Genomic DNA, 12,303 nt, shown 5'->3' with positions numbered 1-12,303 from the left:
GGGCCTGGGCCCCGGGAGTCCTGCCGACCCCCAGATCAGATCTCTGTGCTTCCTGCTTCCAGGGCTCCTGCCAGCTACAGCTGTTTTCTCAACGTGTGTTCCCCAAGATGGAACTGGTTATTCTGCGAGATAAGGTTTCTGTTGCCCAAGACAAACGTTTAAGAAGTGCCTTGTGGAACAGAATCCACTGGCCACTTTCCTGAAGGACTTCCCAGAGCCTTTAATCTGCTCAGATGCATTCTGAACTTCCAAGGGTGTGGAGAATTAAAATGCGCAGGATGGGGATTTATTACAAAGAAAGGGAGAGCCTCGCAGCCAGGCCTGAGCAGGAACTGAAACCCGGGGCAGGAAAGGCAGTTGGTGAAATTCTCCGTCTCCGTCTTCTTGCTTTGTTTTGGTTGCGTTTTTTTAATCTCTGCCCTTTCTCTGTGGATCCTACAGCATTCGTTTTCCTTCTCTCCACCCTCACACCCTGACTTAAGAAAACATTGCGGTGAAACACGTGACAGACAGTGAAAGTACCATCCTGACCATTTCTAAGCGTATACAGTTCACTGGCATTAAAGTACGTTCGCACAAGTGCGTACATCTTGCAAAAGTGAAACACTGTGCCCGTTGAACAACCCCCTTCCCCTCCCCCCCCCCCCCCCCGCCCCTGGCAACCACCATATTCTACTTTCTGTTTCTATGGTTTTGACAAGTCCATGTACCTCCTGTTATGTGGAATCATACAGTATTGTGTGTGTGTGTGTGTGTGTGTGTGAGAGAGAGAGAGAGAGAGGGAGAGAGAGAGAGGGAGAGAGAGAGAGACAGGCTTATTTCCCTCAGCATTAATGGAGCCAGTGTCAGGAATGTCCTTCCCTTTTAAGGCTGAGTACTGTTCCGTTGTCTGTGTGGACCACTTGTTTATCCATCCATCCATCGAGGGGCGCTTGGGTTGTCTCCACTCACCCCCAACTTCTCCTCTGGTCCCCAGGAAGCTAAAACAGTGCCTGGCTCGCAGTTGTACATTTTACAAGTAGAGTCACTGAAGAAGAAAGAGAGGCTACACTGGTGGTCGCCCCCACTCTGGCCGCTGCCTGGCCACCTTGGCTTCCGTCAGCCTCCCTTGTGAGGGGGCTCCGGAGACCATACTGGTGCACGCTGGCCACTCCTCCCTCTTCCCTGAGCCCCTTCATGGCACCCGGACGGTCAGTATGGGTCATTCTCCCTTCATCTCCCACGTTCCTAGTTATTTTTTTTTAAGTTTCTTTATTTTCGAGAGGGGTGGGGTGCACACGAGCGGGAGAAGGGGAGAGAGAGAGGGAGACACAGAATCCGAAGCAGGCTCCAGGCTCCGAGCTGTCAGCACAGAGCTCGACGCGGGGCTCAAACCTGCGAACCGTGAGATCGTGACCTGAGCCGAAGTCAGACGCTTAACCGACTGAGCCACCCCCAGGCGCCCCTTGCATTCTTTGTTACTGACTTCCCCGTCAGTTTTTCCTCTCTGCATCCTGGTGCCCGTCGAGGGTGGGCTCTCCCTGTGGGCAGGTTGAAGAAATGAAGGTGCCTTAGGACTGAAGTGGCTCTGGCCCGGAACTTGGCCATGGTGGGCCCAGAGAGGCCTTGACCAGGTCCTCCTCCATGCTCAGGGGCCACTTGTCGCTGTCCCAAGTATGTGTCATTAAATGTGGCCTTTTTGAGTAGACCCCTGGGCCCCGGGGACAGAGAAGTCTACTGCTTGAGCAGAGATACCCAGTTGCCCTTTTCTTTTCCGCAGGGGGTGGTGCATTTTGGTTCAGTACTGCTTCCTCAGCTGCCTCGCCCCCTTAAAAAGGGAGAGGGGAGAAATCAACCTCGAATTTCCCTTGGAAGTCTACGAGAGCTGGCCTCTGTGAGTGGCTTTGTAAGGGAGGAACCTTCCCGACATCATCGTGTATGGAAAGGGTGGATGGGAGAAGGGACGGTCACGGTTGCCTGCCAACCTGGGCTGGGTCTTTCCCACAGTTACCTCACCCCGTCTGCCAACAGCTCCCCGGAGGATTATTCCACGCCCCAACATTAAGGAACCCGCTTGAGATCCCAGAGCTGGAGTTCAGACCAACAACGTCACATTGGCTGGCCCTGAAGCTTCCTGCCTCTGCTCCCCTCTGTACACACTGCCTCCCCAGCCACCCCCTCCTCACTTAACCCGAGTGCCTGCCTTTCTGCCGAGGCTGGACACAGAATGTTTCTAGAAAGTGCTGGGGTTGAGCGGGCCCTTTATTTAGTGGTTCTCCAAACTGAGTGATGATCAGAATCATCTGGGGAGTTAAAAAAAAAAAAAAAAAGTTTTGAATCAGTGTATTGGAGTGGTGCCCAGAAAGACATTTGAAAACATTTCCTGGTGATTCTGGTAATCAGTCACTATCCTGACCCTGTCCTGCATTTTCCAGTTGAGGACACTGAGGACTAGAAGATGAGATGCCATAGCCAAGGCCACTTGGCCCCATTGGAGCCCGTGTCAAGCCCAGAATCCAGCCTCTCAGCTCCTCCCTCTGGGTCCTGTGTGTTTCTCACACTGCCACCCCCGCTTATAAGGGGCTACCCACTAGGACCCAAGGAGCTTCACCATAGGCTAGCCTTGCTGCCCAAGGCCAGAAATTAGGAGTGGTGGTGGGGGAAGGGGGAGAATGGACTTCTGGAGTCCATCCCCAAGGACCTCTCCTCTGGGTATGGGAGTGACAGGAGCCACCCTTTATTGACAGGCCCGTGGGACTGGCTGTTTCTGGTCTGCCTGTGGCTCAACAGATCACACCTGGGCTTGAGAAATGCAGCAAAATGAGGGCTTGTTATCAATAGGGAAAGGATGGGAGCACCTGGGTGGCTCAGTCAGTTGAGTGTCCGACTCTTGATTTTGACTCCGTTCAGGATTTCAGGGTTCATGGGATCGAGCCATGTGTTGGGCTCCACGCTGAGTGTGGCGCTTGCTTGGGATTCATTCTCTCTTTCTCTTTCTCTCTGTCCTCCCTCTGCCCCTCTCCCCAACTTGTGCTGCCCCCCCCCCCCATCTAAAATTAAAAAAGGAAAAAAAAAAAAACAGGGAATAGGGAACGGACGATAGGAGGAAAAGGTAACTCCAGGAAAGCTACTCATGTTTTAGGGGGAAGTGAAATAAGGGACATATCCCGTTGCCCCAGTTGGTACCCTTACTTGCACACATTTGTTTGTTCATCCATTTGTTCAACAAATATTTGTTGGGCCCCCAGTGTGAGTTAGACACCAGAATAGGTGTTGTAGTTTTCCTGTAAGACAGACGCAGCACCCCCCTCCATGGAACTTAGACGTCTGCAGGTTATATACTAGAATCGTATTACGTAGCCTCTTGGTGCCTCCTTTGTTATTACAGTAATGATGGTCCTAGACCTCTAATTTTCTTAACCATTCTGTCAGAAGAGGAAACTAAAGCTTGGAGAGGTTAACCATCCTGCCCAGGGTCACATGGAAGTGACAGAATCTGAATCCCATCCCTGTTCTCTCTATACCGCCTCCTGCATTGTACTCCAGCTTTTTTATCAGGGGCAATGATAAGAAAAAACCAGGGAAAATGCAAAGCTTTCTTTGCTCTAGAATGTGAGCGATTTCAAGTGTCTTTTAGCATTTAAAAGATAACCTGTGTTGTCCTTGGAGAAGCAGTGCTGCCCCCCCCCCCCCCCCCCCCCCCCCCCCCCGAGTAAACGCTTTGCATATTCCGAGCCAGGTGGAGTATTCACCCCTGCGAGTCAGGTGCCCTCTTGGTTGACAAGTGTGTGTTTCTTCCCCTGCTCTTGTTTGCTTATAATGTATCCTCCATCATTAAGCCTCTTCAGATACTTTTGGGAACGTGTCAGAATAGGAAACAAACAGAAAGGCACAGGGACACTGACCCCGTCCATTCCCACCCGGCACTCCCCTGGAGTGTGGGCCCCAGGGTCCAGCAGCGGCTCTGGCTGGGCCAGGGGGTATTTTCACTGGGCTAAAGTGGTGCATTTTTGATAAAGCTAAATTTAATTTAAAGAACAGTTTTATGACCAGAGGTAGTCTTTGTTTTTGTTTCTGCTTTCTTTAAGCATTAAAAATGGCTTTTCTCGTAGAGAATGATCCTAATAGAGGGCAGTGGTGATTGCCACTCACGTCATTACTGTTTGATGTCCTTTCTTGGCAAAATGAAAAGTTGCCCACGATGTGCCCATTTTCTTTGTGGTTTTTACTAAGCTGGTGAAATCTGAAAATTACTATGAATGTGAACAATTTTTCTATTTTTAAGTTTTAAAATAAAAATTTTATTGATTTATGTTTTAAAATCCAAGTGTAGTTAACACACACTGTTATGTTAGTTTCAGGTGTACCGTATAATGAGTCACCCCTTCCACACATTACTCAGTGCCCAGCACGATAAGTGCACCACTTAATCCCCATCACTTACTTCGCCCATCCCTCCGCCCACCTGCCCTCTGGCGAACACACCAGCTTGTTCTTTATAGTTAAGAGCCTGTTTTTTTGTTTCTGTTTTTTTTTTTCTTTGTTCCTTCGTTTGTGTCTTAAATACTACACATGAGTGTTAATTTAGATCATTGGTTTTCACGCTGTTCCTCTGAGCCCTTGAGTTGCTGGGTGGGGAGGTACGGGTGTCTCTGCCTCGGAGTTGAGACATGGGCCCAGGGCCCTTCACCCCATTCTCAGTTAGAGAAATTCTTCAGTTTTACGTGTTAGGTTTGGGTATGATTTTGCTTGGTGTGGTAGAAGGATATCCATGCTAATGACTGGAGACCCTTTCCTCTAGGCTGTGTGTGTGTGTTGAGGGGAGTGGAGGAAGGCGTGCTGTTTGTTGCTTTTGCAGGACTGAGGCAGGGCGGGTCTTTCACCTGGGAGATACTGGGTTCTCCAGAGAGACCAAGCCATAAGAGCGATGGTGGGGAGAGTGTGTGTGTATGTGGAAAGAATTGGCTCATGTGATTATGGAGGCTTGGGGAATCGAAATCTGCAAGGCAGGCCAGCTGGAGATTCAGGGAAGACCTCCAGTCCAGAGACTTTCTGGAGGCAGAATTCTTTCTTCCTTGGGGGACAACAGGTTGTTTTTCTTCTTCGGGCTTTCAACTGATTAGATGAGGCCCACCATATTACAGAGGGTAATCTGTTTTGCTCAGTCTGATTTAATGGTTTCAATGTTAATCACACCTAAGAAATGCCTCCATAGTGACATCTAGAGTACTGGTTGCTATAGTTGGAGCCAGCGTGGGTACTGTGGTCTTGCTACATGGACGTGTAGATTAATTGTCACACCTACGCAAGTGCCCAGGAAATCTGAAGGGATAACAAAGATGGGGGAAAGCCCAGCTTCTGCCTCACGGAGGCAAGGCTATACACAGGAAGAAATTATGAACAAGACCATTTATATTTACGTGCTAACTTCAGAAGACAAAATGTGAAGTGCATTTAGAGGAGATGTGGGATGAAGCCCAGAGGGCCCCTGGGAGATTCCTGTTTGGGGCTGAACAGCAGGAGCATTCAGACCATGGAGGTCCCAGATAAGTGAGGACACAGGCTTTAGGACCAGAGTGGGAACCACAGGATAATAATACTTCCATTTGACTAGGTCTCTGAGTTAAGGGTTTCATATACATGATTTCATTTGACGTTAGCCAGAATCCTGTTTATTGTTTTTTGTTTTTTTTTTAATTGGGGGTCCCGAGGTCCAGAGAGGTTAAGGGATTCCTCAGGGGTCACACAGCTTGCCATCTGCCTCTTCCCAATCCTGCCCCCCCCAACCATTTCCCCCCTTTGCTGGGCATAACGAAATCAACGTGTGTATGTGAAGGCGGAAGGAGGGAATAAATGTGTTCTTCGCCGAGAAATCCTGTGGAACTCTGAAAATGGGCCGTTTTCTCTCCCTCTCCCCGCCCCGGGTCTTCTTTTTCCTCTTCACCGTCCTTGTTAACTTCCACCGTTTTGTTTTCTCGCCCTCCCCTAGACACGAATGCAGAGTTTGAATCCAGATCCCAAAGCACAGTACACCAGCGTCTACGGAGCCCTCAAGAAAATCATTCGGACTGAAGGCTTCTGGAGGCCCCTGCGAGGCCTCAACGTGATGGTGATGGGTGCGGGGCCAGCCCACGCCTTGTATTTTGCCTGCTACGAAAACATGAAAAGGACTTTAAATGCCGTTTTCCACCACCAAGGAAACAGCCACCTAGCCAACGGTATTTTGAAAGCGTTTGTCTGGAAGTTAGAGAGCTCTCTCCTTCAACAGACCCTTCCCCAGGGCTCTCCTCCCTGTGACCCAGCAGCCTGACGCCTCATCTCCGCCATGCTTGCTTATGAATAAAGAACTCTAGAGTCGTGTGTGCGCACACACCCAAACACATGCACACACACACACACACACATGCACACGCTTTTTCTGTTCCCCTCCTTCGCTTTCTAAAGCCTGGGGGCAGTCGGTGACAGAGGTGTTTCAGTTTTCATTGTTGTGTGGGTTTTTCCATTTTGTTTTGGTTTTTTTTGTTTTTTTGTTTTTTTTTTTTTAAACACGCAAAAGCACTTAATGATCAGATCTAGGAAAAAAAAAAACCCTGACTAGAAACAAAACTTTTCAATACTGGATTCCAAAAAAAAAAAAAAAAAAAAAAAGTTATCTGGACAGCTTCTTTGAGACTATTTAAAAAACTGGTTCAACAGGTCTCTACAACGTCAAGATCTAACTAAGCTTTAAAAGGTCAAGAAGTTTTATGGCTGACAAAGGATTTGCGGCAGCACAGGCGACCTTTCCCACCTTAAGCTTCTGGGGATTTGGGAATTTCACCCCCATTCTCTTCCGTTGGTCTCAGTGGCATCTCTGTGGAGGAGGAGTTTTCTTTTGTTGTTTTGAGGGCAAGAGGCGGGCGGGGGCTCGAGTTGGCACGGGGCTCCTACACAGCCGTGTTTTCCCGGGCCCAGCTCAGCGGCTCTTTTCACCTCTCCTGTGGGTTTGGCTTTTGTCGGGTTTCGTTTGGGTGGGGAAGGGGACTGCGGAGAGCAGCCTAAGGTGTACTTTAACAAAATTCGTGTTTCGACAGTGGACAGGTAGAGTGACCAGCGGCCAACCTTTCCCCTTCTCGTTTTGTTCTACTGAGAGTGCCCCATCAGCAAACCCTGGTAATAACAACCCCCCCCCCCCCCCGGCTGGTTTGCAGACATTCGTTTCGCTTTTTAAAAATGGGCCCCTGGTTGCATTTATTAAGACAGGCACTGGGGGCCACACTCTGATGCCGTCCCTGAGTCCGTGGCCTTGGGGTTCGACTTCTGCTGCAACTGCCTTGTGTAATGTTTAGTCCCTTGGGTCACTGAGCCCCGTGGTGGTGGTGGTTTGATGCAACACAGTTCTGCCCAGCGCTGTTACGGCTTTGCTGCGACGTATGCCGTGGTTGCATTTTGACCTTTCTGGTGGTGATTTTAAGTGTGGGCGGAGGGGGAAGGGGGCTGTGTATGCATTTCTGAAGCGTTATCCCGCTATTTCTCATTCCTCCCACCTTTGGGTGCTCGTCTTAATTGGCTGGGCAGTGGCACCTGCCTGGGGAGGAAACCCAGAGCCAAAAGCAAAGTTCCAGGCCCCAATCAGACTTGGGAAGTGACTGGTTCTTGAAGCCAGGCCAGATGGGAGCCTCGGATGGGGTCTGTCGTCCCTGAGACAAGTCCTAGCTTTGCCAACTAACCCTGGGAATCTGCCACATGCAGATCTTCCTGATGCCTGCTTCCCCTGCCTGTTTTCTTGAAAACACCTGGATTTGATTAAGGATTTTTTTTAAAAATGTCTTTTCTGACTTCTTCTCCCCTCTTAGCTGTGTACATAATACCATTCCCTTTGATTGCTCCGGCTCAAGGGCAGAGGGAGTTAGTCTGTAGACAAAGGTGAGGGACAGGGGAGAATTAAAATCTGGACAGTTTTCTGCTGGAGAAAGCCACGAAGTGTGGTTTCCGGGTACCATCCAACATCGGCGGGTCTAGCCTTTCCGAGCATTGACTACAGATCTGCAGGATGAAAATGTGGGTACCTGTGCCTGTGTTACCTTCTCCCCATTTCCCCCAACAGTTCGATCGTCACTTTATGTCTTTAAGAGTCTGTGCTCACCTGGGTGGAGCTGGTTGTAGATTTTGCTTCTTAGAAAGCGGTGCAGGGTTCCATCTGATTTTAGGTTCCAGGAACTTCCTCAGAACACCCGGTCCCTGAGGGTAATTTTCTGGAGTTTGTTTTGCAGGGATAGCTGGGAGTATGGCCACCCTGCTCCACGATGCGGTAATGAATCCAGCAGAAGGTAATGCTTCATGGTCCCAGGGAATGGCAGAAGGGGATGTGCAAAGGGGCAGGAAAAAAAGGTGGTGGCGGGGACAGAAGGTCGGGCAAGGGGACTTCCGGCCTCCAGTCAGAATAAGTAGGAGAATTCTTTACCATGTTAGCAAAGGCCTTGAAAAGAGGCAAGCACTTGAGCTTATGGTGTTCCTCTTAAACAGAGCTACTGGGACTGTGATCCGTGGACCATGTTAGGAATGCCAATTCTAGTCCCATCTCAGACCTGCTAAATCCGAATCTCTGGGGGTATAGACAGAGTCTGTTTTTTTAATTTCTTAAGTTAAAAAATTTTGTTTGAGAGAGAGCGACAGAGCATGAGGTGGGAGGAGGAGAGAGAGGGGGAGACACAGAATCTGAAGCAGGCTCCAGGCTGCTGCTCTGAGCTGTCAGCACGGAGCCCGACATGGGGCCCAAACCCACAAACCGTGAGATCATGACCTGAGCTGAAGTCAGGCCCTCAACCGACTGAGCCACCCAGGCGCCCCAGAGAATCTGTCTTAACAAGCTCCCTGGGCGATCCTTTTGCACTCCTCTAAAACCTGTGTGTACGTGTATGTGTGCACGTGCGCACAGGTGCATGTGGGCGCACGCACGCACACACACACACACACACACACACACACCCTCTGGCCCTTGTTAACCTTTATTAACCCTAGGCAAATTTAAGGGGAACCCATCAAAAGCCATCATGTGGGCTTTGGTTCAATTTACTTTTTTTTTTTTTTTTTTCAACGTTTATTTATTTTTGGGACAGAGAGAGACAGAGCATGAATGGGGGAGGGGCAGAGAGAGAGGGAGACACAGAATCGGAAACAGGCTCCAGGCCATCAGCCCAGAGCCTGATGCGGGGCTCGAACTCACAGACAGCGAGATCGTGACCTGGCTGAAGTCGGACGCTTAACCGACTGCGCCACCCAGGCGCCCCCAATTTACTTTTTAAAAAGAGATTTGGAATTATTATGGACACTTTGAAACGTAACACAAGTGTAGAGAGAAGAGTGTTAGGAACGACCACGTGCACATCACTCTACTTGTGAATTAACCTTTGGCCATCTTGTCTTAGCCAACTCCTCCCACGTTATCTTTTTTTTATTTTGAATTTTGGGAGCACTATAAAACTATGAAACAGTTGTCAGCTGTGGGGACTTGAGCCCTTAGCCGACTCGGGTCCGCACAGCGAGGAAATTTGGGACCTGGTAGTGGGCCACTTCTCAGCTGGGCTGTTCTCTGTGTGACATGTATGAGTCTCTCCACCTTTCCCCCCATCTGAAAATGGTCCCTTGCCAGAAGGGAAAAATCAGAGGTAAAATGTCAGCCTTTCACGTCTTGTGTTCCGAGTTTGTCTGTTTTTGTCTCTTAAGGTTGAAATTTCTTATTTGCTCTCTGCTGCCTCCCATGCCCGGGCAGACAGGGACTCCTTGTTCTGACCTTCAGGGACTTGATGGGTCAGACTGGGAGGTGGGCTTCTGTTTTTATGTGTTTAAGGCAGTGTGGACAGGGACCTGGTGAGTGACCGGTTAACTAGACCATGTCATCCCGGCAGGAATTTTGTTTCTACTTTTAAAGGAGGAACAAGTGAGGTTCAGCACCCTCTCTCCTCTTTGACATAATGGTTTAAGGACTTCATTTCTTTCAAAGTAAAGCCAGCACAGTGTATGTGTTCATTTGGTGGTGCGTGGGGGGCTATTCAGACCCTTAGGCCTGAGGGACCACAGCTGGCCCTCATTGGCCTCATCCTTTGAACCAGCAGCTGCCCGGGTCTTCATTGGACTTTGTCATTGAATTTGGGCTGACATAATTCCAGTGTGTCTTCCAAGAGCGCTGTGACACACAGAAGCTAGAAACGCTGAGTCCGGACCACATACAGAGAATAAAGGACAGGACGCGGGAGCAGCCGGGAGGGAGGAGGGTGGAGAGACCGGGGGGCAGGATTCGGTTTTGTGGTGGGTGTGATGCTGGAGGCCCGCGGGCTCTGGGGGGATCAGATCAGTGAATCTAGTCTGAAGTGGCTGCCTCGTTTGGGGACCACCCTGAACAGGATTCAGGCGGGAGAAACCAGGCGCTGGGGCCTGGGGCCACCTTTGGAAACGGGGAGTGCCCGGAGCTGGCTCTGGGTCCTCAGGCTGGGGGCTGCGTGTGTGCTAGCTCTCCGTGACCTGTTACCAGTGTGTCTAAACTTGCTTGTTTCTCTTTATGGCCTGGCTTCCCATTTCACTGCGACCTGGGGTGGGGCCGATCCCAACCCATTGCCTGCCCGCGGCCCCGACCACAGTCGTGAAGCAGCGCATGCAGATGTACAACTCGCCACACCGGTCGGCCCTCAGCTGCGTCTGGACGGTGTGGAGGACCGAGGGCTTGGGGGCCTTCTACCGGAGCTACACCACTCAGCTGACCATGAACATTCCCTTCCAGTCCATCCACTTCATCACCTATGAGTTCCTGCAGGAGCAAGTCAACCCTCACCGGGGCTACAACCCGCAGTCCCACATCATCTCAGGCGGGCTGGCCGGGGCCCTTGCCGCAGCCGCCACCACCCCCCTGGACGTCTGCAAGACCCTCCTCAACACGCAGGAGAACATGGCCCTCAACCTGGCCAACATCAGCGGCCGGCTGTCGGGCATGGCCAACGCCTTCCGGATGGTGTACCAGCTCAATGGCCTGCCCGGCTACTTCAAGGGCATGCAGGCCCGCGTCATCTACCAGATGCCCTCCACGGCCATTTCCTGGTCCGTCTATGAGTTCTTCAAGTACTTCCTCACCAAGCACAAGCTGGAGAATCGAACTCCATACTAAAGGAATGGGCTGTGGGCAGTGGTTCCAGAATCTTTTATGTTTAAAAGGCTTTCCCTGCCTGCCTCCGTTCCCTTGTCCTCGCACCGAGGTGATTTTGGCGGGGTGTTTGCAGGATGGGCCCTCCGCTCCCCTGATGCCTTAGGGGGAGGGGACAGCCGCTTACCGGAAGGCCGTCCGCAGGGACATCCGAGATGGTAGGTGGGGAAAGACTGGAAGGGAAGCGAGAAATGGCTTTTTGTCTCCCTTCCTCTGGCAAGAATGTAGCTTTTCTGCCTCACTGTAGCAGTCTCCTGCCCTAGGCTCGCAGTTCGCACGAGAGGGGAGAAAATGTGCAGTGACTGAAAACATTAAAGAAAAAAAAGAGAGAGAGAGTTCTGTATATAAAAGTTCCAGCACACAGTATAAACTAGATGGATAATGTTTATCCTTTATTTTTCTACGTAGACGTTTTTGGATTTGTGTGTGTGCCTGTGCGTGTGTACAGATAGGTGTTACAGCTGGGACTATGAAGCCGTTTTTAAAAAAAATAGAGGGCTGAAGGCTTCCATCGGGTTAAGTTTAAAAGGCACCAAAGTGGTAAATTGCTGAATGCGGCCTAAAATTGTGCGGAGCCCCCCAGATGGAAGTTTCACTTGAATGTAAAATAATAAAGTTTATATTTTGAATTTCTCTTTTCATGGGGGAAAAAGGTACGTGGAAAATGAAGTCATGAGCTATTACTTCCAGCTACTTTTTTTTTTTTTTTTCTCCTTTTGTTCAGTCAGTCACCTTTGTGCTAAAAATTCCAGGACCAAAGATCTGGCCCTGGGGCACTTTGTCTTGCTGTATGCACGCACGCAAGCGTATATAATGGTGGCACATATATAATGTGGCACGGTCACACTGGAGGACCGTGGTCCCCAATAGGGTTAGGATGACTAGTGTTTTACCTACTGAGACCACTCCCTTCCTTGTGGTGAGTGACGGGAACGCCTCTCTGGGCCAGCACTCAGTAGCTCTTGAAATGCCAACTTTTTACTTGTTGGGCGGGCAGCTGGGATAAATCCTTCCCCATATTCCTGGGACTTCTTTCTGCTTCAGCCTTTAACTGGCACTTCAGATACTCTTGTCTGTGTGTGTGTTGGCTAAATCTGCTTCCTGGTGCCATTTTAGGGATTTTTAAAAACATTGCAAGTATGTCTATGGTA

The 12,303-nt window shown here is 50.1% G+C and overlaps 1 protein-coding gene across 6 annotated transcripts in view; it reads left to right on the top strand.

The window, feature by feature from the left end:
- SLC25A37 (solute carrier family 25 member 37) overlaps positions 1-11,781 on the top strand; it is a 41,343-nt gene extending 29,562 nt beyond the window's left edge. For 4 of the 6 annotated variants that reach the window (XM_045456951.1, XM_045456971.1, XM_045456981.1 and 1 more), the window contains 3 exons: positions 5,969-6,197; positions 8,232-8,288; positions 10,596-11,781. In XM_045456951.1, coding sequence (XP_045312907.1) covers positions 5,969-6,197; positions 8,232-8,288; positions 10,596-11,116 — 807 coding nt within the window. In that variant the 3' untranslated portion in view covers positions 11,117-11,781. Of the gene's footprint in view, positions 1-5,968; positions 8,020-8,231; positions 8,289-10,595 lie in introns of those variants that run through there. The other 2 variants (XM_045456998.1, XM_045456988.1) reach the window with 2 other exon arrangements.
- Positions 11,782-12,303: the final 522 nt, after the last annotated feature.

The sequence above is a fragment of the Leopardus geoffroyi genome, chromosome B1 (assembly GCF_018350155.1).
Source record: "Leopardus geoffroyi isolate Oge1 chromosome B1, O.geoffroyi_Oge1_pat1.0, whole genome shotgun sequence".
NCBI lineage: Eukaryota > Metazoa > Chordata > Mammalia > Carnivora > Felidae > Leopardus > Leopardus geoffroyi.
This window is presented reverse-complemented; position numbering and strand designations above follow the sequence as displayed.